At 49.1% G+C, this 24,009-nt stretch overlaps 2 protein-coding genes across 4 annotated transcripts; one reads left to right on the top strand and one right to left on the bottom strand.

Annotated features, from left to right (window-relative positions):
• Positions 1-396: 396 nt before the first annotated feature.
• On the bottom strand, positions 397-19,812 carry Arhgap1 (Rho GTPase activating protein 1). 3 transcript variants are annotated; one of them, XM_008843549.3, is made up of 13 exons: positions 19,670-19,811; positions 15,710-15,881; positions 15,409-15,504; positions 10,652-10,739; positions 6,051-6,182; positions 4,533-4,619; positions 4,327-4,425; positions 3,675-3,782; positions 3,517-3,590; positions 3,251-3,328; positions 2,653-2,781; positions 2,318-2,421; positions 397-2,173 (listed from the first exon to the last, which is right to left on the bottom strand). In XM_008843549.3, exons 2-13 carry the CDS (start codon positions 15,840-15,842, stop codon positions 1,985-1,987), a joined length of 1,317 nt encoding a protein of 438 aa, XP_008841771.1. In that variant the 5' UTR covers positions 15,843-15,881; positions 19,670-19,811; the 3' UTR covers positions 397-1,984. The 3 variants fall into 3 exon arrangements, with proteins under 3 accessions (XP_008841771.1, XP_029424413.1, XP_008841773.1); XM_029568553.1 differs by having other exon boundaries at positions 19,596-19,683; XM_008843551.3 differs by lacking the exon at positions 2,653-2,781 and having other exon boundaries at positions 19,670-19,812.
• Positions 19,813-19,911: 99 nt separating this feature from the next.
• Positions 19,912-23,910, top strand: Znf408 (zinc finger protein 408). Its single transcript, XM_008843553.3, has 5 exons — positions 19,912-20,223; positions 20,509-20,786; positions 21,437-21,498; positions 21,656-21,915; positions 22,364-23,910. The coding sequence occupies exons 1-5, from the start codon at positions 20,175-20,177 to the stop codon at positions 23,836-23,838; spliced, it is 2,124 nt and encodes a 707-aa protein (XP_008841775.1). The 5' UTR covers positions 19,912-20,174; the 3' UTR covers positions 23,839-23,910.
• Positions 23,911-24,009: the final 99 nt, after the last annotated feature.

Consider the following 24,009-nt stretch of genomic DNA (forward strand, 5'->3'; position numbering starts at 1 on the left):
CCCCTCTCAGCTGCACAGGATCTTGGAAGGTACTAGACTAAGTATCTAGGAGGTGGAAGATTAACTGGAGGAATCCCACCTATGCAGTTTAAAGGAAGTTGTCTCCCATGCTGGCATGAAACTCCAGCAATACAGCTGCCTCCTCACCACACCCCTGTATGTAAGCTCACTAAACTCACTGGTTTGCCAAGGAGACTTGGATGGAGCCATATTTTCTTTGGGCTTTCTTTCATTGGTGTGTCCTATCTGGGGTAACAGTCTGTTCACATTTTCCCAAAGAAAAGTAAGACAGCACATGAGGCTAGGGAGACTTCCTAAGGCCCCAACTCTCTCTCTCAACCACATGTTCCCACCAAGTTCTAAACTTCAAGGCTTTACTTCCTACACAGCCAGATGGGAGGTTTCCATTTCCATTTTTATTGAAATACAAAAAGTGCAAATGGTGAAATACATGATTGGTGCCCAGGAAGTCATGGTGAATGTGAACACTTGATTCACAGTACAAGTGGCCCCAGCTACAGACCAAGGGGGTAGGGGGCAGAAGAAAGACAAGAGAGATCCAAAAGGCCCCCCAGTAAATGGAGTGTGGGTAACACTTGATACACACACAGAAGGACAAAAGCAGAGTGGCCCAGGCTGGAGACCAGGAACTGACAGAAGCAGAAGCTCCAGGCACCAGGAGGCCTGACACACCAGTTGGTCCAGGAAAGTCCAGCAAGGTTAGGCCAGCTTCACTGTAAGACAGGTCAGTACAGACCCCCCTCACCCCAATATCAGCTCTGGAGCTGTTATGCCTGGCTACAGCTGAGCGGGCAGGGTCCCTGCAGGTACTTCCCTATTACCAGGGGCCAGAATTAAGGGAAGAGGATCACCAGGCTTTATCAGCAAGGAGTGAGGAATATCAACCATCACTGGAGTTCAGGCTTTCTGAAAGACAACAGGACCCCTAGGCCACCATACTCCCTCAAGGAGGTTGCCAAACCTAGCTAGTAGGGGCTGATCTGTTGGCAAAACCTTTTATGGGGTTTTGTGCTCCTGCCCCTCCAAGAGTTCCCAGGCAGGAGGGCAGGAGCCACCATGGATCCTGAGGCACTGAGTCACCTCTGGCAAGGACAGGGAACAAGATGACTCCACAACAGAAAGATCTACCATAGTCAGTGGCCAAGGGTCTGTACATACGAGTACACAGGGGAGGCATGGAGGCCTCAGACTGCTGTCACTGATCCCACCTGACACTAGAGATCACCCTGGGAAGAGGAGGCCCATTTCAATGGATGCTGGGATTCTGATTCTCATCATCCACATTGCCAGTCATGGCAGAACTGGCGAACAGGACTCCCTGGGGGCAATACCACTTGGGAGAGGTGGACCTAAGAGGCAGACGGGACAAGACAACTCCAGCCTCTTGTCATTCCTTGGCTGTGAAATCACCCAAGGTTGAGTTGTTAGTGGGGAAGGCAGCCACAGGGTACTTGCATCCAAGCCAACACATGGCTGGACTTAACAAAAAGCAAAGCAACTGATCAGAAAGAAAGACGCCTCAGCACAATCAGGGCAAGTCAAGAAGCTTAGCTATCCATTTCCTAGCAATCAGGAAAGAGAGGACCAGCCCCAGCTACCAGCCCAGCCGGCAGTGATTTGGTCATCCATAGTTGCCAGGAAACAAGCAGGAAAAAGTAAAAGGGTTACTGGGGCTCAGCCTTCTCCAGCTAGAAGAACCAAGCCTAGTTCTGGAAAGCCCAGCAACCAGACAGGCAGTGAGAAGTGTAAGGCGACGAAAACATCTTATGGTAACAGAGGCCTTCAGGGCCAGTGAGGTGGGCTGGACAGAGGGAGAGGAGGGGCTACCCAGTCAGTGGGTTCCAACTTCCATCTCCTAGGGCTTCAGGGTCCCTTCCTAGGCAGGCACTCCAGGCTCCAGTAAGGCTGATGCCAGGAGGATGAGTCCAACAAGGGCTGACAGAGAAGGGGCTGGTGGCTGAGCTCAGAGTCCCTGGGCATCGGGGCTTGGGAACAATTCCCCTTGATGATCCAAAAGGAACTTGGTGAAGGTGTTGATGGGATTAATGGCCTTGAGGGTAATGGCAGCATCCTTGGCCCACAGCAGGTTGGGGCCAAAGACGACAGCCAGGTTAGTGTTGGTCATCTTGTTCTGGTCACAGTGGGCAGAAATCTGTGGAAGGAAATGGGGGCTGCAGCTGGAAGCCATGGTCCCTGCCTCCCATTCTCAGCAATCACATCTAGAGCAGCCAGGGTAGTGTCAGCATCTCCTTCTTCCTCACACCCCATGAGCAGTGGATGCAGAGGGAGGACTCACCTGCACCAGGAAGGCAGTCAGAAAACGAAGCACCTGGTAGTTCTCCTCGGGCAGTGTTTGGAGGACCTGCTGTGTGGCCTCCACTCTCTGGCTCTCATCAATGTCTGTGAGGAATGGGGTCCAGGTTACAGGGACACAGGGCTGGCTCAGGAAACCCTGTTGTGAGACCAGTGAGGAGTCCCCATAGACTTTCTGGAAGCTGCCTAGGCCCACAAGCCTTCAAGGGCAAGGTGGCTGGGTGGGTAGATGCATGTCCATATATACACACCCACCCTGAGTTCAGTTCTAGCCCTGGTGGAGGACATGCATTGGTGGGGAAGGAGGAGAGAACTCACTGAGGAAGCCCACAACGTGGGGGTAGAGGTCAAAGGTTAGCAAAGGCTCAGGAAGTTCCCGAAGGAAGGTCTTAAGGATGACTGCTGGCAGGTGCAACTCATTGTACTGGTCGAAATCCACTAACAACCCTGTATTGGGGGAGGCAGGATAGAGTGCTAGAGAGGCCAACAGGCCCCGACATCCTTTGTCCTCGGGCATTCCACAAGCTGCTTTTTCCCAGAAGCTCCCTATTGCATCTGCCTCTTCTTTCCCCCTATGGATGGTTCAGGCCATCTGGGAGGACATGAGGACCCCAGCACACATAACAATTATCCTTTGCCTCTGAATGAGACTGAGCCCAAGGCTGCAGAGCCTGAAGATGAAGCAGCAGGTCTGGGACAGCCAGGCAAAAGTGGGACTTATATATCACACCAAAAAACACAACTTCTGACAAGAAGAGAATCTGGGACCTTGTTTATAGGGCAGCAGAAGGCAGAGAAGCCTGTCACAGTCACACATAAGCCCCTTGCCCTCACACACACACACACACACACACACACACACACACGTGCGCGCGCACACACGGCCTGGGCTAGCTCTGGGGCCTGGCCCACTTACCCATGTTGTATTTCTGCTGCACTTCCCGTACAACCTGCGTATTAGCTGACCTCCGGAAGATGCCCTCGGTGGTGAGAGCTGGCAAACAGTGGGGCCTGGTGAGTCTCAGAGCTCTAGGTGGTAGATCACATCCCTACCCTATCAATCTTAGGGTTTCAGGCAAGGTCAGAGTATGTCTCTCTCAGAACCCACCCAAAACTTCTTGAGAATAGCAGGGGACAGGGTGTCTTAGGAGGTCAGTGGCCCTGGGGCTGTGTGGCACTCACCATGAGCCTGCAAGTAGGCAACGGTCTCCCTGAGCACAACAGGAATGGGCTGCTCTGGGTTCTTCTCCTGGAGGCTGTGGGAACAAGGAAGCAGGCTGGGACTGCAGCTCAGCCCAGCCCCCAACAACCCCAGGCTTTCCCACCATTCGCATACTCACTGCTGCAATGAGATCCCAAATTGCTGGTTAGGCAGAGGAGGCCGTGGTGGCATGGGCTTGGGGGCCGTAGCAGGGCTCTTCTGTGTGGATTTGAGGAAGTCATCATACCTAATGGAACAGACAGAACAAGGGTCAGGCCCTCTGTCCACCTCTGTAGTCTCAAAGTCAACTTTACCAAGCCTTTACTATGTGATTTTTACATGGATTATTTAATTTAATACTTGAAAGAGCACCATTTCATTTGACATACTAGAAAACAGACACTTTAAAAAGATTTAGCCAGGTGTGGTAGCACACATCTTTATTCCCAGCACTCAGGAGGCAGAGGCATGCAAATCTCTGTGAGATTGAGACTAGCCTGGTCTATACAGTAAGTTCTAGACTAGCTGGGGCTACAGGGAGACCATGTCTCAAAAAAATAAAAAAATAGATTAAGTCATATAGCTTATGACATAAATGGAGTTTGGTTTGGCTCTGACCAAGTTTTTGCTGTCTCTGAATCATAACAGCCTTCCTCCTGTTTCCCTAGGTTCGCCAGGCTTTCTTCCCCACCCACCCATCTTATTCTGTCCCCCCCCAAAACATGCACACACATGAGCCACTATGTAGATGCAGCCCCCTGCCTGTGAGCCCACCTACTCCCCAGCCTCACTTGAGTACTTGGCGAGGGATCCCCAACTGCTCCAGCTTCACGTGCTCGCTCAGCTCACTCAGATAATTTACATAGAAGATCTTCCGTCCAAATTTGAAACTGTAGGCAAAGTGAAGGACATGGGTCAGTCTGGGTCAGTTGGGCACCTGCTTGGTGTGTGAGGGGATGCATGGAGAGACTTCCCAACCCACCTGTGGCCTGCTCACCTGATGAGCGGTTTGAAAAGGATGAGCAGGGTTTTGATGAACATGGTTGGGTGCACGATGTACAGGGCCTTGATGTTCTTCTTATACCTGCAGGGACAGGTGGGGGACAGGGAATGGGAGAGTAGGAGGGGCAAGGCTTGTTCTTTTGGATTTTGTTTTTAATATTTTATTATTTTTATATGAATGAATGCATTGCCTGCATGTACGTAAGTGCACCCACGTTATGCAATGCCTGCAGAGGTCAGTAGAAGGTGTCGGATGCCCTGGAACTGGAGTTAGGGGTTGTTAGCTGCCATGTGGATGCTGGAAATCAAATCTGGGTTCTCTGCAAGAGTAGCCAGGGCTCTTAACCACTGAGCCCTCACTCCAGCCCTTATTTTTTGTATGTATGTGTGCCTGTGTTAGTTTATGGGCACCACATGCATGTTGGTGCCTTCAGAGGCCTGTCTGATCCCCTGGAACTGTAGTTACAGATTGTAGCTTCCTGCTACGGGTAGTGGGAACTGAACTGGGATCCTCTGCAAGAGGTATAAGCACACATAACCACTGAGCCATCTCACCCCTAGGGATGGTTCTTTTTTTTTTTAATTTTTCTTTATTTTTATTTTATGTGTATGAGTGTTTTGTGTGCATAAGTGTACCCACGTGTGCAATGGCTGCAGAGGCCAGAAGGGGGAATCAGAACCCCTGGAACTGGAGTTATGGATGGTTGTTAACCATCACGTGGGTGCTGGGAACTGAACCCAGGTCCTCTGCAACAGCAGCCAATGCTCTTAACCACGGAGCATCTCTCCAGATCAGTTCTTGTTCTTCTTCTTTTTTTTTAAATATTTTATTTATTTTTATTTTTTTTGGTCTTTTTTTTTTTGAGACAGGGTTTCCCTGTAGCTCCAGCTAGCCTGGAACTCACTATGTAGACCAGGCTGGCCTTGAACTCACAGAGATCCTCCTGCCTCTGCCTCCCAAGTGGTGGGATTAAAGGCGTGTACCACCATGACTGGCTTTATTACTTTTTTTTAATGTGTATGAGTGTACTGCCTGCATGTGTAATAAGTGCACCCATATCATGCAATGCCAGCCAGAATAGAGCATCAGATCCCCTGGAACTGGAGTTACGGAGAGTTGTTAGCTGCCATGTGGGTGCTGGGGGGAATGAAACTCCGCCAGTGCTTTTACTGCTGAGTTATCTCTCCAGCCCTCAGGGATGGTTCTTAATGGACAGTTTCTGATTTGAACTGGCAGGTGTACAAGGTAAGTGCCACTGTTGCCCCATTTACAGATTAGGAAACAAGAAGCTTAGAGAAATATCATGAAAAAAAAATCACAGAGTAGAAAAACTGGAAGTTAAGTGTAGGCCCTTTTGTCTTCATATTATTTTTGTTTACCCAAGTGGGGATCCTGCCTCAACTGGCATAGAACAAGCTCCTGACCAAGCAGAGGGCAACTCAGAGCCTACAGGCTGTTGAACCAGAACCACCTATTCCAGGCTCTGGAATCCCCTCCCACATCTCAACCCACTTGCGGTCAAATTCCCGGTAGGCATCCCGTAACCAGCTGAGGGAGGGCTTGTTGTCACTGGTCAGGCCATGGTGCAGGTAGAGCAGTGTGTAGTCACTCTCCACATACTGGTCCAGAGTGTGCTTCAGGTACCTTAAAGAGAAAAGCCCAGGGCTGAGGGTATAGTTCATTGACAGAGTGATTGTCTAGCACTTATGGCTCAACCATGGGCTCAACCCCCAGCATCATAAACACATAAAAAGAAAAGCTCTGCCCAGACCTGTTCTATACACAGGTGTGGCCTCTGTGAAGATGGAAACCAGTGCCTGGGAGCCTCCTGCTTGCTTTCTTCTCTACAGGCCCTCCCCTCTATTGTCATTGGGCTATGTAGTACATCACCACATTCCCAGAAGGTGTCAACCAGTAATGGCTGGGCCTAACAGAGAACTAAATATGATACTAGATCTCATTTTGAGCAGTAGCCATCTGGAGACCTGAGCTCTAAACTGGGCCCTCTTATCTACCTGCAGTTAAAAGGAATGACATCTTCCTCTCAGGATTTCCCTGACTCAGTAACAAGGACAGACAGTCATTAGTTATTGATAAAAGCTTTTAGTGTCTGCCAAGCACTTCAAATACATTACCTCATTCCTTTCTCATAAAAACTAAGGCTGAAGTTAACTCCATTTTACTAATGAGGGCAATAAGCAAGAGAGGTTAAGTGCAAGGTTATGGTTTGAGGCAGGGCCTGGCAGTGAAGTGTCCAACTCCAAGACTGCACTATAGATCTTGGAATAACTCTGCCTTTTATCTGTGATCTGTGGTACAAGTTGTAAAACACTGTGCCCCTAAGAAGAAAGCAGGACGGCCTAACTGTTCCGGTCATTAGGCTTGGAGTGGCCCACAGAGTTAGGCTTTGAGTGGCCCACAAAGCCATACTCCTCAGGTTCCCTATGCTACTATATACACACATACACACACACACACACACACACACACACACACACACACACACTGAGCACAGCACACTGAGTATGTAAGGAATGAATAAGGAGTCAAGACAGGGAGGGAAGTATTGGGTAAAGACCTCTTAGAGGATTATAATTAGTTCCTAGGCTTCACTAGGGACACCACTCCAGGCTGGCAGGGTGGAATGCTAAGAACGTCCAAGAGGAAGCAAGAGGAGGGCAAATGTCTGAGGGAGTGCCCAAGGATTTGACTAAGTGCCAGATGAATGACCTAACCCAAAGACAGCAGCAGTCCAACAACTGGTCCCCAGGTACAGAGCTGAGTCAGTGCAGGCAGGCAGGACAGGATTCTGATTGTTCTTAAATAGAGAATAATTTAGTCCTTATCCGCACTGAGCACTTTGTAGCTTACAACAGCTGTCATATAAAAAGATGGCATTTTGAAATTATGGAAAATAGCAAATATTAATAGTTAAAACAGACACCCTTATCCACTGACACATGCTATGACCTTTGGAAAGCAATAAATTGATGCTTATCAAAAACTATACAATGCTCATGTTCTTTGAACGTGTAAAAATATGCCCAGGAATTTTTTTCTATAGAAATAGAGAGGAATAGAAACATTTTTTTGTAAGAGACTGTTCATTTTAGTTTTATGACGGAAAAAAAAAAAAAAACTAAGCAGCAAAATAGTTGTCCAACATCAGGGAGCTGGAAAAAGAAATCATGGGACATCTATAAATAGAATCTCACAGGATGTTTCTACAAACAGGGCTAATCTTTGAAGTCAGATGTCAGAACACTGGTTCGAGGCAGAAACTGGAAGAACAAAGGGAGGACTAGGGGTGTGGGTCCGATGGGTGTGTTTTTTGTTTTGTTTTATATTTAGGTTTATTTTTTTAATCTTTATTTTTTCAAGACAGGGTGTTACTATGTAGGCCCACCTGGTCTACAACTTACACTGACCATCTCAGGTTGGCCTTGATCTCACAGGGATCCATCTGCCTCTACCTCCCAAGTGTTGGGATTAAAGACCTGTACTATAATATCTGGTTGTATTTAAGTTTAAAATTTCTTTTACTTATTTTTATTTTATGTGTATGAGTGTTTTGCCTACTTGTTGTAAGTGCAGCACATACACACAGTGCTTTCAGAGGCCAGCAAAGGGTGTTGGATCCCTGGAACTGGAGTTATAGATGGTTTTTACTTGCCTTATGAGTGCTGGGTACTGAACCTGGATCCTCTGTAAGAGCAGCCAGTGCTCTTAACCACTGAGCCATCACTCCAGATCCTATATTTAGTTTTTTTGAGACAAGATCTCACTATGTAGCCCAGGCTGGTCTGTAACTCAAAATCCTCCTGCCTCAGCTTCCTGAGTGCTGGGACTGCAGGCATGATCTATACCTGGCTGTTTTTAAAATTCACCATTAGCTGCATGTAGTGTTATATATATGTAGACCCAGCTATTCAGCAGGCTGAGGCAAGAGGATTATGGAAGCCCAGGAGTTTTGACACTAGACTAGACAACACAATAAAGCCATGTCTCAAAAAAAGCAAAATTTTGTTCATTTTTCTATTTGCATGTTTAAATAAAAATGTTTCAGCCAGGCATGGTGGCTCACACCTTTAATCCCAGCACTTGAAAGGCAGAGGCAGGTGGATCTCTGTGAGTTAAAGGCCTGGTCTACATAGTGAGTTCTGGGCCAGCTGGGGCTACAGGGAGACCCTGTCTCAAAAAGACCAAAAAAAAAAAATTTTTTTTTATTTATTATTTTCATGTGTATGCGTGTATTGCCTGCATTTAGGTAAGTGCACCCATGTCGTGCAACGCCCTCAGAGGATAGAAGAGGCTGTCATATCCCCTAGAACTGGAGTTACGGACAGTTGTTAGCTACTATGTGGATGCTGGGATTCAAACCCAGGTCTTCTGCAAGAACATTCAGTGTTCTTAACCGCTGAGCCATCTCTCCAGCCCACAATCCTCTCTCTTTTTTTTTTTTTTTCTGTCTTTTTGAGACAGGGTCTCCTTGTAGCCCCAACTGTCCTGGAACTCACTGTGTCGACCACGTTGGCCTCAAACTCACAGAGATCCGCCTGCCTCTGCCTCCCAAGTGCTGGGATTAAAGGCGTGCACCACCATGCCTGGCTCATTTTTATAAGTCTCAGAGCGACTTGCCTCTAAGTACATAGCTGGTTAACAGGCAGAACTGAAGTTTATCTGGTCTTCTGATTCCAAGCTTCAGGCATTTTCCATTCCTATACCCTAGATCTGGGTGGGGAGTGGGGAAAAGCCAAGTCTGATGTAATCTGACTGCAAACAGGGCAGACTCATGGTGGAAGCAACGTTTGCTCTCAGCAAGGACTGGGACCAGGCAGGAGTGTTGTGTGTTCATGTGTGTCTGAGAAGGGATGGAGTACTTACAGCAGCTCAGAGCAGAGGGCTTCTTGAGCCTGGAGGAAGCCCCAGCAACTTATCCTGAAAACTGGGTGCTTTCCAATTGCTTGCTCTGGCTTCCTCCCATTGGGACTATTATCTGGCCAGGAGTCTGCCACCTGGTACATCAAACATGGCAAAAAAAAAAAAAAAAAAAAAAAACAAAATATTCGGCCGGGATCTCTCCCCCCGGAAAAAAAAAACAGAAAAAAAAAAAAAAAAAAAAAAAAAAGCCAGACGGAAGGGTCTGTGACTCAGCCCCTTGAGGCTGAGCTCTGTGGTGCATATTTCTGGCTGGGCCAAAAGGTTGGTCTGGGATAAGACTCTGCCTGCTCTATCTGAGGAGCCATGGGACAAGAGGTCAGGAGGAGAGTTAGTTTACAGACTCAGGACAAGGACTGAGCCTCCAGCTCTGATCCTCAGGGATCAGCTGGGACTGCAAACTCAGGCTTGTGTCTTTCTGTGGCACTTGGAACCTGTCCCTGAGCCTATCCTAACCACCTACACATGTACAACAGTCAGGACCTCAAAGAGCAGCTCTGGGCAATGCACTATTTTTATATTTCAGGGGGAACTTTAAATTGGTCAGGAAAGAAGTACGAAATGGTCACTCAGAGCAAACTGTGAGTTTCTGCTATGCCTCTGTGGATGATCCCACACACTGTGACAGCACCCTGGTCCCTGATGTGGGCCCAGTCCTGACTCAATAGAGAAAGGCCAGAGGAGGAGTTGCCACTCATCTGCATCTCACCAGCTTTTGGATTTGCACCAGGAAATGTTTCTACTGTACATATTTGGCAAATGGAACAAACACAAGTATAGAAATCTTTGATGACAAATTTGGCACAAAATAACATACTTCTAATTATTAACAATCACAATTACATCAGAAATATCATGTAGTTATACTTATTTGGGTAGTATTTAACTTTTCAAGGTATTTTCTAATGCAGTATCTCACTCTTGTCAGGAAGGAAGCCATATTATTATTCACTGTCCCCCTTGAAAAGTAAGAAAATTAGGAGCAAAGACATCTGCCAAGATCACACAGTTTCTAAAACTAGAAACTAGGTCTGACTCCTAGCCCAATGCTCTTTCCCAAACACAAAACAGCTCCCTTAAGAGTGGTGGCCTGGTGCCCCAAGATTGGGGGACAGTAAGGAAAATGGTTCTAAGCTGAGGGTCTGGAGAGACCCTACTTCCCCACAGGTACTTACCCCAAGAGCTTGCTGTGATCCAGCTGGTGGCTAGGAGGCATTCGACAAGCACTGAACACAATTATCTTCCGCCCATACTTGTCATCACCTAAGTGTGGAAAAAGACAAAGTACAGTGGATGAAAGACGAACCAAAAGGGGAAGAAGGTAAGGAACATAAAAGGTGGCAACCTGAAGCCTGTGCTCTGAGTATAGGGCCTGAGTGGCCCATGCCCACTACCCCTGGGCAGTTCATCTGTACTCAAGATAATGCTGAGTAAGAGGGACCAGTTGCTTTCAGGGCCTCTGAGCTATGGCACAAAAAAATTATCCTTGCTTTTTAAGCCAGGCATGACGGTACACACCAAGTGCTTAAATCTATACTTGGGAGGTAGAGGCAGGAGGAACAGGAGTTCAGGACTTCATAATGAGTTCAAAGCCAGCCTGGGCTACCCGAGATCTCGTCTCAAAAAAACAAGAAGAATCACCTTGAAACAGTAATGCCTGGTAGAAACAATACACATGGCCATCAATGGATGAATGAATAAAGAAAATGTGGCATATTGAGGCAGCTTCATTATAAGTTTGCAGCTAGCCTTGGCTAGAGTAAAACTCTGTCGCAACAATAAACAACCAAAAAAGTGGTATTACCATGCAATGGAGGTTTAGCCACAAAAAAGGAATAAAATACTGATATATAGCACAAAATATATGTAGCTTGAATACTGGCTGCTCTGTCAGCACCCATATGGCAGCATATAACCATCCATAACCATAGTTCCAGATCTGACATTCACTTCTGGCCTCTATGGGCTCTGCACAACACAGGTACACTTACATACATGTAGATACCACATGCACACACACACAAAGATAGGACCCATGAAATGCAGGGAGTTTGCCCTTCCATTCCACCTGAGCAATAAGGATGGTTCTCTCTAGTGAGCCCCATAATCCTGCTCAATCTGGCAGAGATCAGGAATCAGTGCTTTTCCAGAGTGTTCTAAGCCTCTCACCCTTTTCTCTAGCGCTAAGCCAGGGCTCACTGGAAGGGCAGAAGGAGGCTTCTCAAATGTGGCCAATGCCACATTGCTGGCAGCATGGACTGGTGCTTTGAGACTCCTAGTAGTCTCACAATCTTGACAGCTCCTGGATCATGCCCCATTCCTTCTGCCTCCATCCAAAGCACTGCCTGGTTCTGTTAGCCCAAAGAGCTTGGCCAGGACTTCCTGTGTCAGTACCTGAAGCCTAGCCCACCAAGCCCAAAAAGACACTCTTTCTTAGCCCTTAATCTGCCCCAATGGCCAGCCCTGGAGGATTACAAACACCTACTGCCCCCAACTCTACTTCCTCCTGAATCCCACCTTAGGTGGACTCTGTGTACCTGGTCCTGAAAATGTTCCTTAAAATGGAAGCCAGACATAGTGGTGCACACCAATAATTCTAGCATTAGGGGGTAGAAACAGGAATATCAAAACCTGCCTCAGCTATATAGTAAGTTCAAGGCCAGGCTGGACTTCATGATAACCTGGTCTCAAAAGAAAAAAAAAATTCCTTAAAATGACTCACAGGACTCTGAAGTTTGGTGCCACCTGGTAGCACATCACACCAGACTGTTGCTTGTAACAGACTTTTCTCCAGATATTTTCCCCCTCCAGGCTAGCTATATGAACCTGGGAGACTCACCCATGCATACCTGCCTCCACCTTCCCCCAGACAGCTCTGACCCCAGGAGTAAAGCAGCCCTCACTGACTGGAAGAGTAGAAGATTGAGCCAGGGTAGAAGGTCTGAGAGCTCTCATGGCTCTGGAATGTAAAAAGCCAGGAAGAGGTTAAGACAGCAATTGAGGTGAGGCCAGGGGCATGTATTCCACCTTTCAGCTGGCCACAGAGCCTCAGAAATGGGGAATAGCCTGTGAGTAACCTCTCATCTATGATTTTGTGAGTAACCCCAATAAACCAATTGGTTCATCAAAAAAGAGAAAAAGAAAGAAATGGGGAGCAGTGTGTTCTCAGCTAGGGTTCTACCAATGGGCTCAGCAGACCCACCAATTTCATGTTATACAAAAACTATTACAAGCTCATGCACTTTCTCTAGAGAAATAAGTCACACCCTAGTGACTCTAAGGGGACACAAAAGCCTATGACTCTTTTTAAGAACTATCTTACTGGACTGTTAGCTTTTTAAAAATTAGTTTTCCCAATGCTGAGACCAGAACCCTGGGCCTTGCACATGCTAGACAAGAGCTCTGCCCTGAGTTATATCCCAGCACTAGACTGTATACCTTTAGGGAGCACAGGGGGTGCTGTTCCCTACTGAATCCTCAATGTTGACTGCGGGGTTATTCTAGGGTACTGTTTGAGGAATGCACACTAAAGGAAGCCAGGATGACAAAGGGATCAAAAGATAACAGTGAAGAGTTGGATGGCAAGCATGGAAGGAGGGTCAGCAGCCCTAGGGTCCATTCCCTGCCCTCTGACTCACTGAAGTAGAATCCTATCACCAAGTTAGCAGCAAGCAGGGTGGCTGCCGTAACAAGAAGCACACGGGAACTCCCCCAGCTGCTCCCAGAAGGGATTGGAATTGATTCTGGCCTGGAACCTTAGGAGAAATGCAGAGCTGGCAGCTGTGGTGTCTCAGGGCTCTGGGCAGAGAGTTCAATGAGGAGGGGTACAGCATGACAGGCTGCCTGAGAGCAGGCCCCTGCATTCTCCAGATATTAATCAGGAACTCTCCCAGGGTGGCCTGGGTGTTAATCAGCAACAGTACAGCTCCTCTAGCCTTTCTAGGGATTTCCAGACCAGCCCCGACCCGCCCACAATCTGTAGAACAGCTCAAGGACATAAAAAGTAGGGGGTTGGGACTGACAGAGCCCATGGTATGTAGGAGACAGTTCAGACATTTGTTAAATTGTTAAATTGTCAGGAATTTTGTAACCCAGTTGATATCATGTTGGAAGCTTGAAACCAGCTGTTGTAGAAACTGAAAATGTTAGAGATAACTCTCCTCCTTTCTAGAGAGTCTACTGTTAAACATTTACCAGCACACCATACCACTACAAAGACCCCACTGGGACTGAGTCAAATCTGACTGTGGAGCATGACAGCCACTGCAGGAGGGGACAACAGAGGCTATAGAGGACCTGGAGATATAGCCTACTCTCCCTTCCACATGGGTTCTTTCTCTGAGTTCTGGTACCAGGGACATCTCCACAGGCTCTTCAAGCCTCACTCTGGTGGTGCTGATCCAGACTCCTCCCACCATCGAGCAAGGCTTCAGAGAGCTGCCTCCCCTGGAGCATCCTTCCCCTTGGGTTCTGGGTGTGTCCCCACATAGCCTCTACCTCATCGGTTCTCTCAAATTCAGCTATTTCCGGCTTCCAAAGCCACTACCAGCTCCCAGCTCCCCAGAGCGGGGCTGCAATTAAGCTGGCCCCACTGGCCTCCACCATGAGCCCTTCCTGATTCGTAGCCCCAGAGGCCACTGCCCACAGACGCCAAGCACAGAGAGCCAGAACTGCCACCTACCTGGCTGGGCCCCCTCAGGCTCGCCACACTCTGGGGAAACAGAAACATGCTGCAAGGAGGCTTGCTGTCCCTAAGACAAGGGACACCCACAGAAGTAGAAGGGACAGCCTACACCTGCTGTCTTCTGACTTAACCACATAGGTCAGGAGGATGTTAGGATAAACTCCTTCATATTATACATCCTGACACCCCACTCAGGTTTCCAGGGCGACTCTCCTGCCCAGGTCAGATGCAGGCCAGGAAGGAACTCTGCTTCTGCAGGGATGTGAGATGCCAGAACCAAGGCCTGCAACCCAGACCAAGGCAGATATCATTACCAGAGACACCATGGAAACACCTTACACGTAAGGGGCAATACCTTCAACAGCCACAACCCACTCTGAGCCCAGCATTTGGAGGAATGCAGCTTCTTCCTACTTCCCCCTAGCCAGGTGCCTGCAGGCCTGTGGATTCTTCCAGGCCCTCTCAGTCAGTACCACACTGGGGTCTAGAGGCACAACCCTTAGGCTTCCTTGTGCCCCAGAGTAGGGTCAAGGTGACTACTTTCTTACAGTTGCCTGGTCTCATAATGGCCTCTTCTAGTCCTGAAGGCAAGAGCCAGTCCACTGAGGGCTCACTACCTCCCATGCTCCAAGTCTGTTCTGGGTCCTGCCTTATGAGTAGGACTCTAGGGAGCCACATGGCCTTGTGTATTCAGAAAGAGGCTCTGCCCATCTGAGATCTCTTTGGAGGTGAGGTTTCCTAGGAGGGACTGGCATCCCATCCCCAGGAACTGATGGGGTGGAAAAGCAGACCTCAGGGTCAAGGGAATGAAGGACATGAAGGAAACGGCAAGGTCACTTATTTAGGACCAGCTGTGTTCTGGCTCCACAGATGTGTTAACATATAGAATGCATGTATGCATTACTGTAATCCTCAACAACTGTGAAAGGAAGGAGCTCAGCAAGCAGAGCTGGAGCCCAAACTCAACACTTTCTGACTTCCAAGCTACTAAGCCACAATGCCTCCCACATTGCATCTGCAAAGGAGACGATGGTACATCAGTCAGGAGGAGGTGACAGGTCACTACTGAGTAGTAATCATCAAAATCAAGAGTGTATGTCTAAGGAAAGGTACATGTGCTCAGGAGCTTCAAGGCCTGGGGACAGACCACAGGCTAGATACAACGTGTCCCTTCAGTCCCTTTCTTAGTAGCATAAGGGGCCAGGAATACAGCCTGTGAGGAAAGAGTACAACACTGGGCATGCTCACCTGCCACTTCCACAATCTGGTGCCGAGCAATGTCATAGTAAGGGTCATCCCACTTCAGATGTGTGGCAGGTTCTGGGGAACTGCTTTTGGAGTCATCTGGGGAACATAGAGAAGGTGGGGTCACTCTAGAGGCTTGCCTAACACTTTCCCTAAGACTCACCCTTTTGCCCCTTGCCCCCCAATGAGGCTTGTGTTCCTGGATCTACCTTAGGGCTAGTCTCCTTGCCCCATCTTATTCCCCAGAGCCCCCTTTGGCAGGAAGGGAGGTGTCTATAGCTGCCTGAGATGCGGTACCACCCACCTGACTTGGGAAAGTCTGGCATTTCATCAGAGGGCCAGTTCTTTTCATCGATGGAGGCCAGCTTCAGTTGGTTTAGAGCCTGGTTGGTATCATCCAGGGTCAGGTCGTCTTGCAGTTCTGAGAGTGGATCCATGACCAGGTCTGTTCCCTGTGGCAGCACCTGAAGAGAAACCTAGGGGAAGAGGGAGGGTGATGGGTCAGTGACACCACCCCCTTCCACCTTCTGTAACTTTTACAGCGATCCCTTCTGTTCCTAATCTTTCCTTTTCAGGCTCCCTGGTCCCTTTTCCTCAACACTTCTCATCCTGCCAAGAGTTCTGCAGAGCATGTGCCAGAAAAGGCAGCTGGAGCAGTGGATGGCACAGCTCAGCACCTCCCTTCAGGTCCTCAGCTGGGCAGTAAGAGTGGTGCCAGATCCCATACTGCCTACCACCCAACTAACACAGTTATGTGATCCCAGCTGCCAGGAGGCAGAAGCCTATGGCTTCTCCTCAGAGATCCTAGAGCTCAGAAGCCTTGTGTCCCAGCAGTCACAGGGGTGGATGTTACAGGAATCTAAAGAGTCTCCAAACGCCATGCCTGAAAAAGGCCAACAGAGGCCCTGGAAACTCCATTCCTCTCTCCTGGTCTGAGGAGAAGTAGCCAAAAAGGATCCCAGAGAAAAAGGGCATGGCTGAGGAGCTTAGGTGGTTTTGCCTGGGACAAGAACCCAGGATTGGAATGCCAGCAGATATCTTACAGGTCTCTACGGCTCTCAGGCCCTCTCTAAACCTGTAGGGACTCCAGATAATAGTTTCAAGGTGGTGATATCAACAGATTGCCTTAAGAATTAGAGGGCACAAATGGGAAAGAGCCAGAGCATGAAGATGAGGACATGAAGGACAGAAAAGCTGGGAGGGAAGGAGAAGAGCCAGCACTGAAACCAGGTCCAGGACCTGACTGGAGGAGGTGGCAGTTTCTGCTCTTGGCCCTATGAGAAGTCCCTCCCTCAAGCTCACTTGATGGGTGAGGGAGGAGGTTTCGATTCAGCCTATTTGCCTAACCCCAGAGGAGAGGCTTTGAAGGACTGCTACATTCCTGAAGCTGGAAAAAAATGACATATATGGTCAGAGACTCAGCAGGACAGATAAGGAGAGCAGACAGGGCCTGAGGGTGGGTAGGAAAAAGAGATGCACACACTGTGGACTCTGACAATACAATAGGCTGCACACATTACAGCCTAGGGCTCTAGATGGTGAACTGGCTCCCTGGGCCTAGCAACAACCACCGTGTTACCAAGGCAACCACACTGAGTCAGTAGGAAAGCTGTTTCAAGCCTCTAAGCCAAGGCCAAACAGGCAAAAATCCTCTTCTTTCTTTCTTTTCCCCTCCCCTGGCCTTATCTATTACCCTTATTCACTACCCTTGCTGACCACCAAAATATAGGCTCCTCCCTAAAAACACCAAGGATGACCCTGCCACGTTTGCTAATGTATTTTTCTTGATGAGGTCTCTTTTGCCTTCACCTGAAGCCCAGATCCTAACCCACCCCTGCCTTCAACCCTGAGTCCTCCAACCTCTGACCCACCTACTCCTCCCCCATTCAATCAGGAAGTTGTAGGGCTGCTCAACAAAAGGATCCCCTACCTTACTTGGCTCATTAAGGGACAAAATCAAGCTCAAAGTGACCTCCTCCCACCTGAGCCTTCTCTCCATCCCTTCTGTCACTGTCCAGGAACTAGAGGCTCCTTCAGCCTCACCCACAGGTATCCTAGAGAAACTTTTATGTGCACAGTTAATAGCTGGTGTGATAGAAAAAGTATGGGGTCAAGTATATGGAAAACTAGGTTAGACTCTTTTCTAAGCCAAAGACTTGCAAAGATCCTGGACTTGCAAAGCCCCTTTCCTATCCAGGCCTAAAATTTCCTCATCTGTTGAAATAAAGGTCCCTCCCAGAAATATAACTCTCCAATGTTCAAAAGCACTTGTGCACAAATAAACAGGATTAAAAGTAGCAGCTAAGGCCAGGTGTGGTGGTGTATGCCTTTAATCCCAGCACTCGGGAGGCAGAGGCAGGCGGATCTCTGTGAGTTTGAAGCCAGCCTGATCTCCATAGTGAATCCAGGATAGCTGGGGCTACAGGGAGGCCCTGTCTCAAAAAGCCCCCCCCCCCAAAAAAGTAGCAGATAAGAGTGGAGCTATGTGTGAGGGAGGGAGAGGGACACTATCTAACCAAGAGCTGAATTTTGTTTTGTTTTGTTTTTTTGGAGACAGGGTCTCCCTGTAGCCCCAGCTGTCCTCGAACTCACTATGTAGACCAGGCTGGCCTTGAACTCACAGAGATCCGCCTGCCTCTGTGCTGGGATTAAAGGTGAGCACCACCACGCCTGGCCCATAATCTCTTTTTTTTTTTTTTTCAACAAAACTAATCACAGTGGTGCCCACCTCCTCAGCCTCTCTCAATCACCTCCTTTTGTTACCTTCTCTGAGTCTGGAAGTTTATCTGCTATTCAGTGGGAGGATGAGGGAAGCCAGTGAAAGAAATTCTAACACAAAATGGTGAGAATGAAGCATCCTGGCTGCTCCTTAAATAAACCAACCACCAGCGAAGTCCTATTCCACTCTACAAAAGTTACTGCTCTGAGATTAATGTTCCCTTCTCAGCAGGTAAGCCACTTACCTTTACAAGTGTTTGAGAATCATTTTATGCAGAGGTTTCAACTTTTGGGAAATGGTGAACCTCTGTGATATTCTATTATCTATGGACATTTTCTCTAAGAAAACTCAACAAATGCATGAAAATATTGCACACCATTTTAAAGGGTTCACAAAACTTCTGAGAGTCACTGAAGCCGGGCATGATGGCAAACACCTTTAATCCTAGCACTTGGGAGGCAGACGCAGGCGGATCTCTGTGAGTTCAAGGCCAACCTGGTCTACATAGTGAGTTCCAGGACAGCTGGGACTACAGAGAGACCCTGTCTCAAAAAGACCAAAAAATAAAATAAAATAAAATAAAATAAAGAACCTCTTTAAGGTGGGCATGGTGGTGCACACCTTTAGTCCCAGTACTCGATGCAGAAGCATGTGGATCTGTGAAATCTGGTTTACATAGCAAGTTCCACACCAGCTGGGGCTACAGGGAGAACTTGTCTCAAAAATACAAAACCAACAACAACAAAAAGAACCTCTTCAAGGTTGTGAGGCTATAGCTCTGTGGTAGAACATTTTGCCTATCATGCACAGGGCCCTAGGTTCCATCTCCAGCACAAAAAAACAACCTGTTCATAATAATGCCTAGTCCATTGTAGATGCTCCATGTTTGGGGTGGTCTCTTGGTGAGAAGCAATCCCACAATTCCCTAAGTGACTGTCATTCACAAAAGTTCACAGGGTTCAAAGAGGAGCAAGAAAAGGGCAACCAGAGCCTCTCCCCTAAGCTATTAGCACAGAACAGAGATAGCAACTTGAAATCGTATTCTCTGGTGTTGGAATCGGACTTAGTTCTGTGGCTCCAGAAAAAAAGGAAAATCCCACGTTACAGTATCTCTAAACTACAATCACTTTTGCACAGAGTTTGGGAAAAAAAAAAAGTTGACTGTATTTCATTTCACAAGAAAGTGAGCCCAGAGCATGGCCTAACAAGTGACAGGTTTGAACACTTCCCCCGAATTTCTCGTTCTTAGTGCTCAATCAGATCCAATCAGGAAGATGTCTCCCTCCCACAGCTTTGCTGATGACAGAAATCTGACTTGGCCGCTGCCCTGGGGAGGGCAGGAAGAAGGCAGAGAAAGGGGCTATCTCCTCAAAGCAGGCGCCAAAACTCCGGCAGCGAAAAGACTCCGGACCCCAGGCCCAACTCCATCCCCAAGCGCCTTGCTGGGATTCTGTCCATGTGAATCCCATACCTTCAGATGATCAAGGCAGCGCCTTCCTGCCCCCACCCCCCACGCCCGGTGAGACCCCCGGCTGCACAGCTCACCGCGCTCCCGCACAGCTCCCTCTGCCACGCCTGTCAAAGCTCGGCAAACATCCGGCTCCGCGTTGGAACGGGAACCGCCCCCTTTGGGGCTCCTCACTCCCCAACCACTTCCGCCACACCTCCCACCTACTTCCGTCTGGCTGCCCAAAATGGCCTTTCCTGGAGCCCCGCCCACTTCCTGCAAGCTCCTGCCGAAACGCCCACGGATGGGGAGAGACGGTAGAACTGTACGACTCGTAGCTCCTCGAATGAGGAGGTGGGTTGGATGGATCAGTTCCGGTTTCGTAGATACTGGAATGTCTCGCGGGCCTCTGGGGTCCTACGTCCGTATTGTTTCCGGACGAAGTTTTGTCTTACAAATATTTCCAAACTCCCGGTCCTATGCTCCAGTGAGAGCTGACTTTGGGCTCTTTCCTGAGAGGAAATTTGTAAGTCAAAGACTGTTTCCTGGAGGAGGCGAGAAGAAGACGCTCACTTCCGGCAGAGGGAGGCTTCCTGACTCAGGATGAAGGAGGCGGAGGAAGTGCTCTCGGAGGGGAAGACGCTGTTGCTGCGTGAGTGATCTGTGATGTCTCCTGCCCTCAGCTCTGGCCTAACTCGCCCAAGCGTTCTCTGGTCCTCTTGTTCTCCCACATCCCTTTCCTCTCGAGCCGGAGAGCCTCCTTCGGTGCCTTCGGAATCCTGACGGATCCCTTAGTCCTTTCCGGGGCCCCATAGGCTAGGGCTTTGCCGATCCTTCGGGCTCAGGCCCAACCGAGCCTGCACTACCCTTCCTCCCCTTTTCCCATCCCCACGCCCTCGTGGGCCGCTTTTTTCACTGCCTTCCCGTCTCCCTGCAGCCCTCGAGCCGCGCCTGGGCCCGGACTCGGGATGGAGCCCTTCGGAAGAAGGCTATGCTCGGGGCCTCCAAGATTTCCCGCCAGGGCTGAGCCCAGCCATCCTTGCCCTAAAGAGCCTCCCCCCCGGCTTGGCCATAGGCCCCTCAAGTACCAGGGAACAGCGCTTGGGGGTCTGGTGTGTCGGAGAGCCCCTGCGTCCGGGACTGCACTGGGGCCCTCTGGAAGAGGAATCTGGCATGCAGGAGAAAGGCGACGGAGAGGAGTCACGCCACGGGGAGGTAGTGAAGCATAGGATATCTTCTGTCTCTGGTTGAAAGTTTGGGCATGGTTTAGACATTTAAGAACAGCTCTCAGGGTCGTTAGAGAGATGCAGGGTATTTCAAGCGTTGGAATTTGTTTTTTTTCCCTGCTGTGCAGCACAGGCTTCCTCTAAACCGCACTAGTTAAGGAATCGAGATGCAAGAAGTTGTTAAAAGCTGAATTCTTAGTGACAAAGGTCGAAAGCTGTGGTTATCAGGATCAAATTCTAGTCACTCTACTAAATTACATGCCTATGTTACTTCTGCAGATGAGAAAGCAGTGGCTGTATCAAGATTATTTGGTGGACTAGATTAAATAACTCAAAACGTTCAATTACATAGTAAGGATTATTAAAAAATTGATGGCCTTCTTACAGCATTTTGTTTAGTACGTATGCATCTTGTGCATCAGAAAACTGTGATGTCTTGAGTTTAGCAGTTTCCCCCCACCCTTGGAAGGGATGTGAGTGGATTTTTTGCTTTACTAACTAAAGAATAAAACAGCATCATCATAGAGAGCGTCATCTTAGATGTGACCAGAAAGGTTTCACCCAGTTTTTTGTTTTGTTTTGTTTTCCTACCTGGCTCCCCGAAGGCATATGAAAAAGGCTTTCATTGTTTTATTTCAGAACTTGTCACCAGGTCCATGTGGAACTATATGTACATGGGAACAGAGTTCAGGCTGGACCAGGTAAGTTACAGGAGTGTGTATATTACATATGCTTGCTTGGATTGGAACTTGAAGCCAACTCATAATTGCTTAGCTGTGGATCTAAAGGCATGGTGGAACTGTTGGAGGAGGCTACTTGAAGAGGATCTATTGGGTTAACTCTTGCTCTCTTTTGCAGCCTGGTGCAGCAGGGTCGGCTGAAGAATGATGGAAATGTGTCCTTGGTTTGGATCAATAAGAAGCTCCACCTTCAAGTCTACCAGATTGTACTGCCAGGGTTTGAGCTGCTGCTGTGCCCACAGTCTCCCTCCAGGGGCCTGAGTGTCATGCAGCCCAGGCTAGAAGAAGAAACAGATGTAGTGGCAGTGGCAGAAAAGGAGTCTGCTATACAAAAAGAGGTGGCCTTTCCCTGGGAAAATGCAGCAGAGTCTTGCACAGGTATATGCCTGATAAACTCCTGTTTCCTCTTTAAAGTCATATTAGCCACATACCAAGATTGAGGCCATTCTGGGCTACATGAGAACCTGTCTCAATAAAACAAAACATTCACCAGGAGTGGTGACTTACACCTTTAATCCCTGCACTAAGGAGGCAGAGGCAGGCAGATCTCTGTGTGTTGGAAGCCAGTCTGGTCTACATAGTGAGTTCTAAGCCAGCTGGGGCTACAGAGAAAAACCCTGTCTCAATAAGTAAATAAACAACCATTACTCTGGAATGGTTTCCCCAGAGGTACCTGACACTGGACAGGAAGAGAAAGGGGAGGGACTGGTGTCATCTTTTTTGTCATTGTTGGGCCTGGCAACAGAAAACACATTGTGTGATTCCCTGGCAGTATCATCTGCTACCAAGCTTGATTAACTCCAGCGCCCCACCCCTTTCCTCATAGATCCTGGTCATGAGCCACCTCACAGTATCCAGACAGAGAGTTTACTAGACCCTGGACCTATGGCCGAAACCCAGGACCAGCCTTTCAAGGATAACTACCCCCCATTGCTTCAAGATGGTAGCATGGATGAGGAGTGCCTGCCACAGACACCACCTGAACCTCAGAGCAGCTTTGCTGCCCAGAAGAGCCCAGAGAGCAGTAAAGCCAATTTGTCACCTACCCAGCTGCATACCTGCCCAGACAAGAAGTTACACGACCCCAGTGATCAATTCCTGTCCACAGCAAAGACCTCAGAGCCTGGAGCCCAGCTCTCTGCCTTGCCTGTACTCCCATGCAGCCCTCCTGGTCCAGGAAGAAGCTCCCCAAAGCAAGGTCGTCGGTACCATTGCGGGGAGTGTGGCAAGGCATTCCTGCAGTTATGTCACCTCAAGAAGCATGCATTTGTGCACACAGACCACAAGCCCTTCCTGTGCACAGAGTGTGGCAAGAGCTACAGCTCAGAGGAGAGCTTCAAAGCCCACATGCTGGGCCACCAAGAGGTGCGACCCTTTCCTTGCTCACAATGTGACAAGGCTTATGGTACCCGGCGGGACCTCAAAGAGCACCAAGTGGTTCATTCAGGTGCCCGGCCCTTTGTATGTGACCAGTGTGGCAAGGCCTTTGCTCGAAGACCCTCCCTGAGGCTGCATCAGAAGACACACCAGATGCCAGCTGCCCCTGCCCTATGCCCGTGCCCAGTGTGTGGGCGCTCCCTGGCCAGTCAGGGCTCCCTGCGCAACCATATGCGGCTCCACACAGGAGAAAAGCCCTTCCTGTGCCCACACTGTGGCCGAGCATTCCGACATCGGGGCAACCTTCGAGGGCACTTGCGGCTACACACAGGGGAGCGCCCTTACCACTGCCCACAGTGTGTTGACACCTTCCCCCAGCTGCCAGAGCTGCGTCGCCATCTCATCTCCCATACTGGGGAGGCCCACCTGTGCCCTGTATGTGGGAAGGCCCTCCGAGACCCACATACCCTCCGTGCTCATGAGCGCCTACACTCAGGGGAGAGGCCCTTCCAGTGCCCCCAGTGTGGCCGTGCTTACACACTGGCTACCAAGCTTCGGCGCCACCTCAAGTTCCACGTGGCGGACAAGCCCTATCGCTGCTCTACCTGTGGCATGGGCTACACCCTTCCTCAGAGCCTCAAGCGTCACCAACTCAGCCACCAGCCCAGGGCTTCCTCCAGCCCACCTCTGCCTCCTACCTCTGAACCTACCATGGTGTTTCTACAGACTAAGCCAGAGCTGTTGGGTGCATGCAGCCAACAGGAAGTTCCCCCAGAGGGGGCTGTTGTGGAGGTCACCATTTCTGAGAGACAAGAGAAATGTTTTATGGTGCCGGAGGATCCAGGCCCCAGTGTGATGCTTATCCACAAGGACGTGGGCTTTGGTGGCTGGGCAGAGGTGGTGGAGGTGGAGACAGACGCCTGACATCAGCATGCACCTCACCACACGCACACACACACACACAGAGTTCTCCATAAAGACTGTTCTGGTGCTGTGTCTTCATTGTCTTTGATGTGTGTGGCCTGGTAGGAGCAGGAGTCTACTGGGAGACACAGATCGAGGGTGGTTCTCCCTGCTTGTGAGTATTGATGCCAA

The sequence above is a fragment of the Nannospalax galili genome, unplaced genomic scaffold, assembly GCF_000622305.1.
Source record: "Nannospalax galili isolate Female #2095 unplaced genomic scaffold, S.galili_v1.0 scaffold1200, whole genome shotgun sequence".
NCBI classification, from domain to species: Eukaryota; Metazoa; Chordata; class Mammalia; order Rodentia; family Spalacidae; genus Nannospalax; species Nannospalax galili.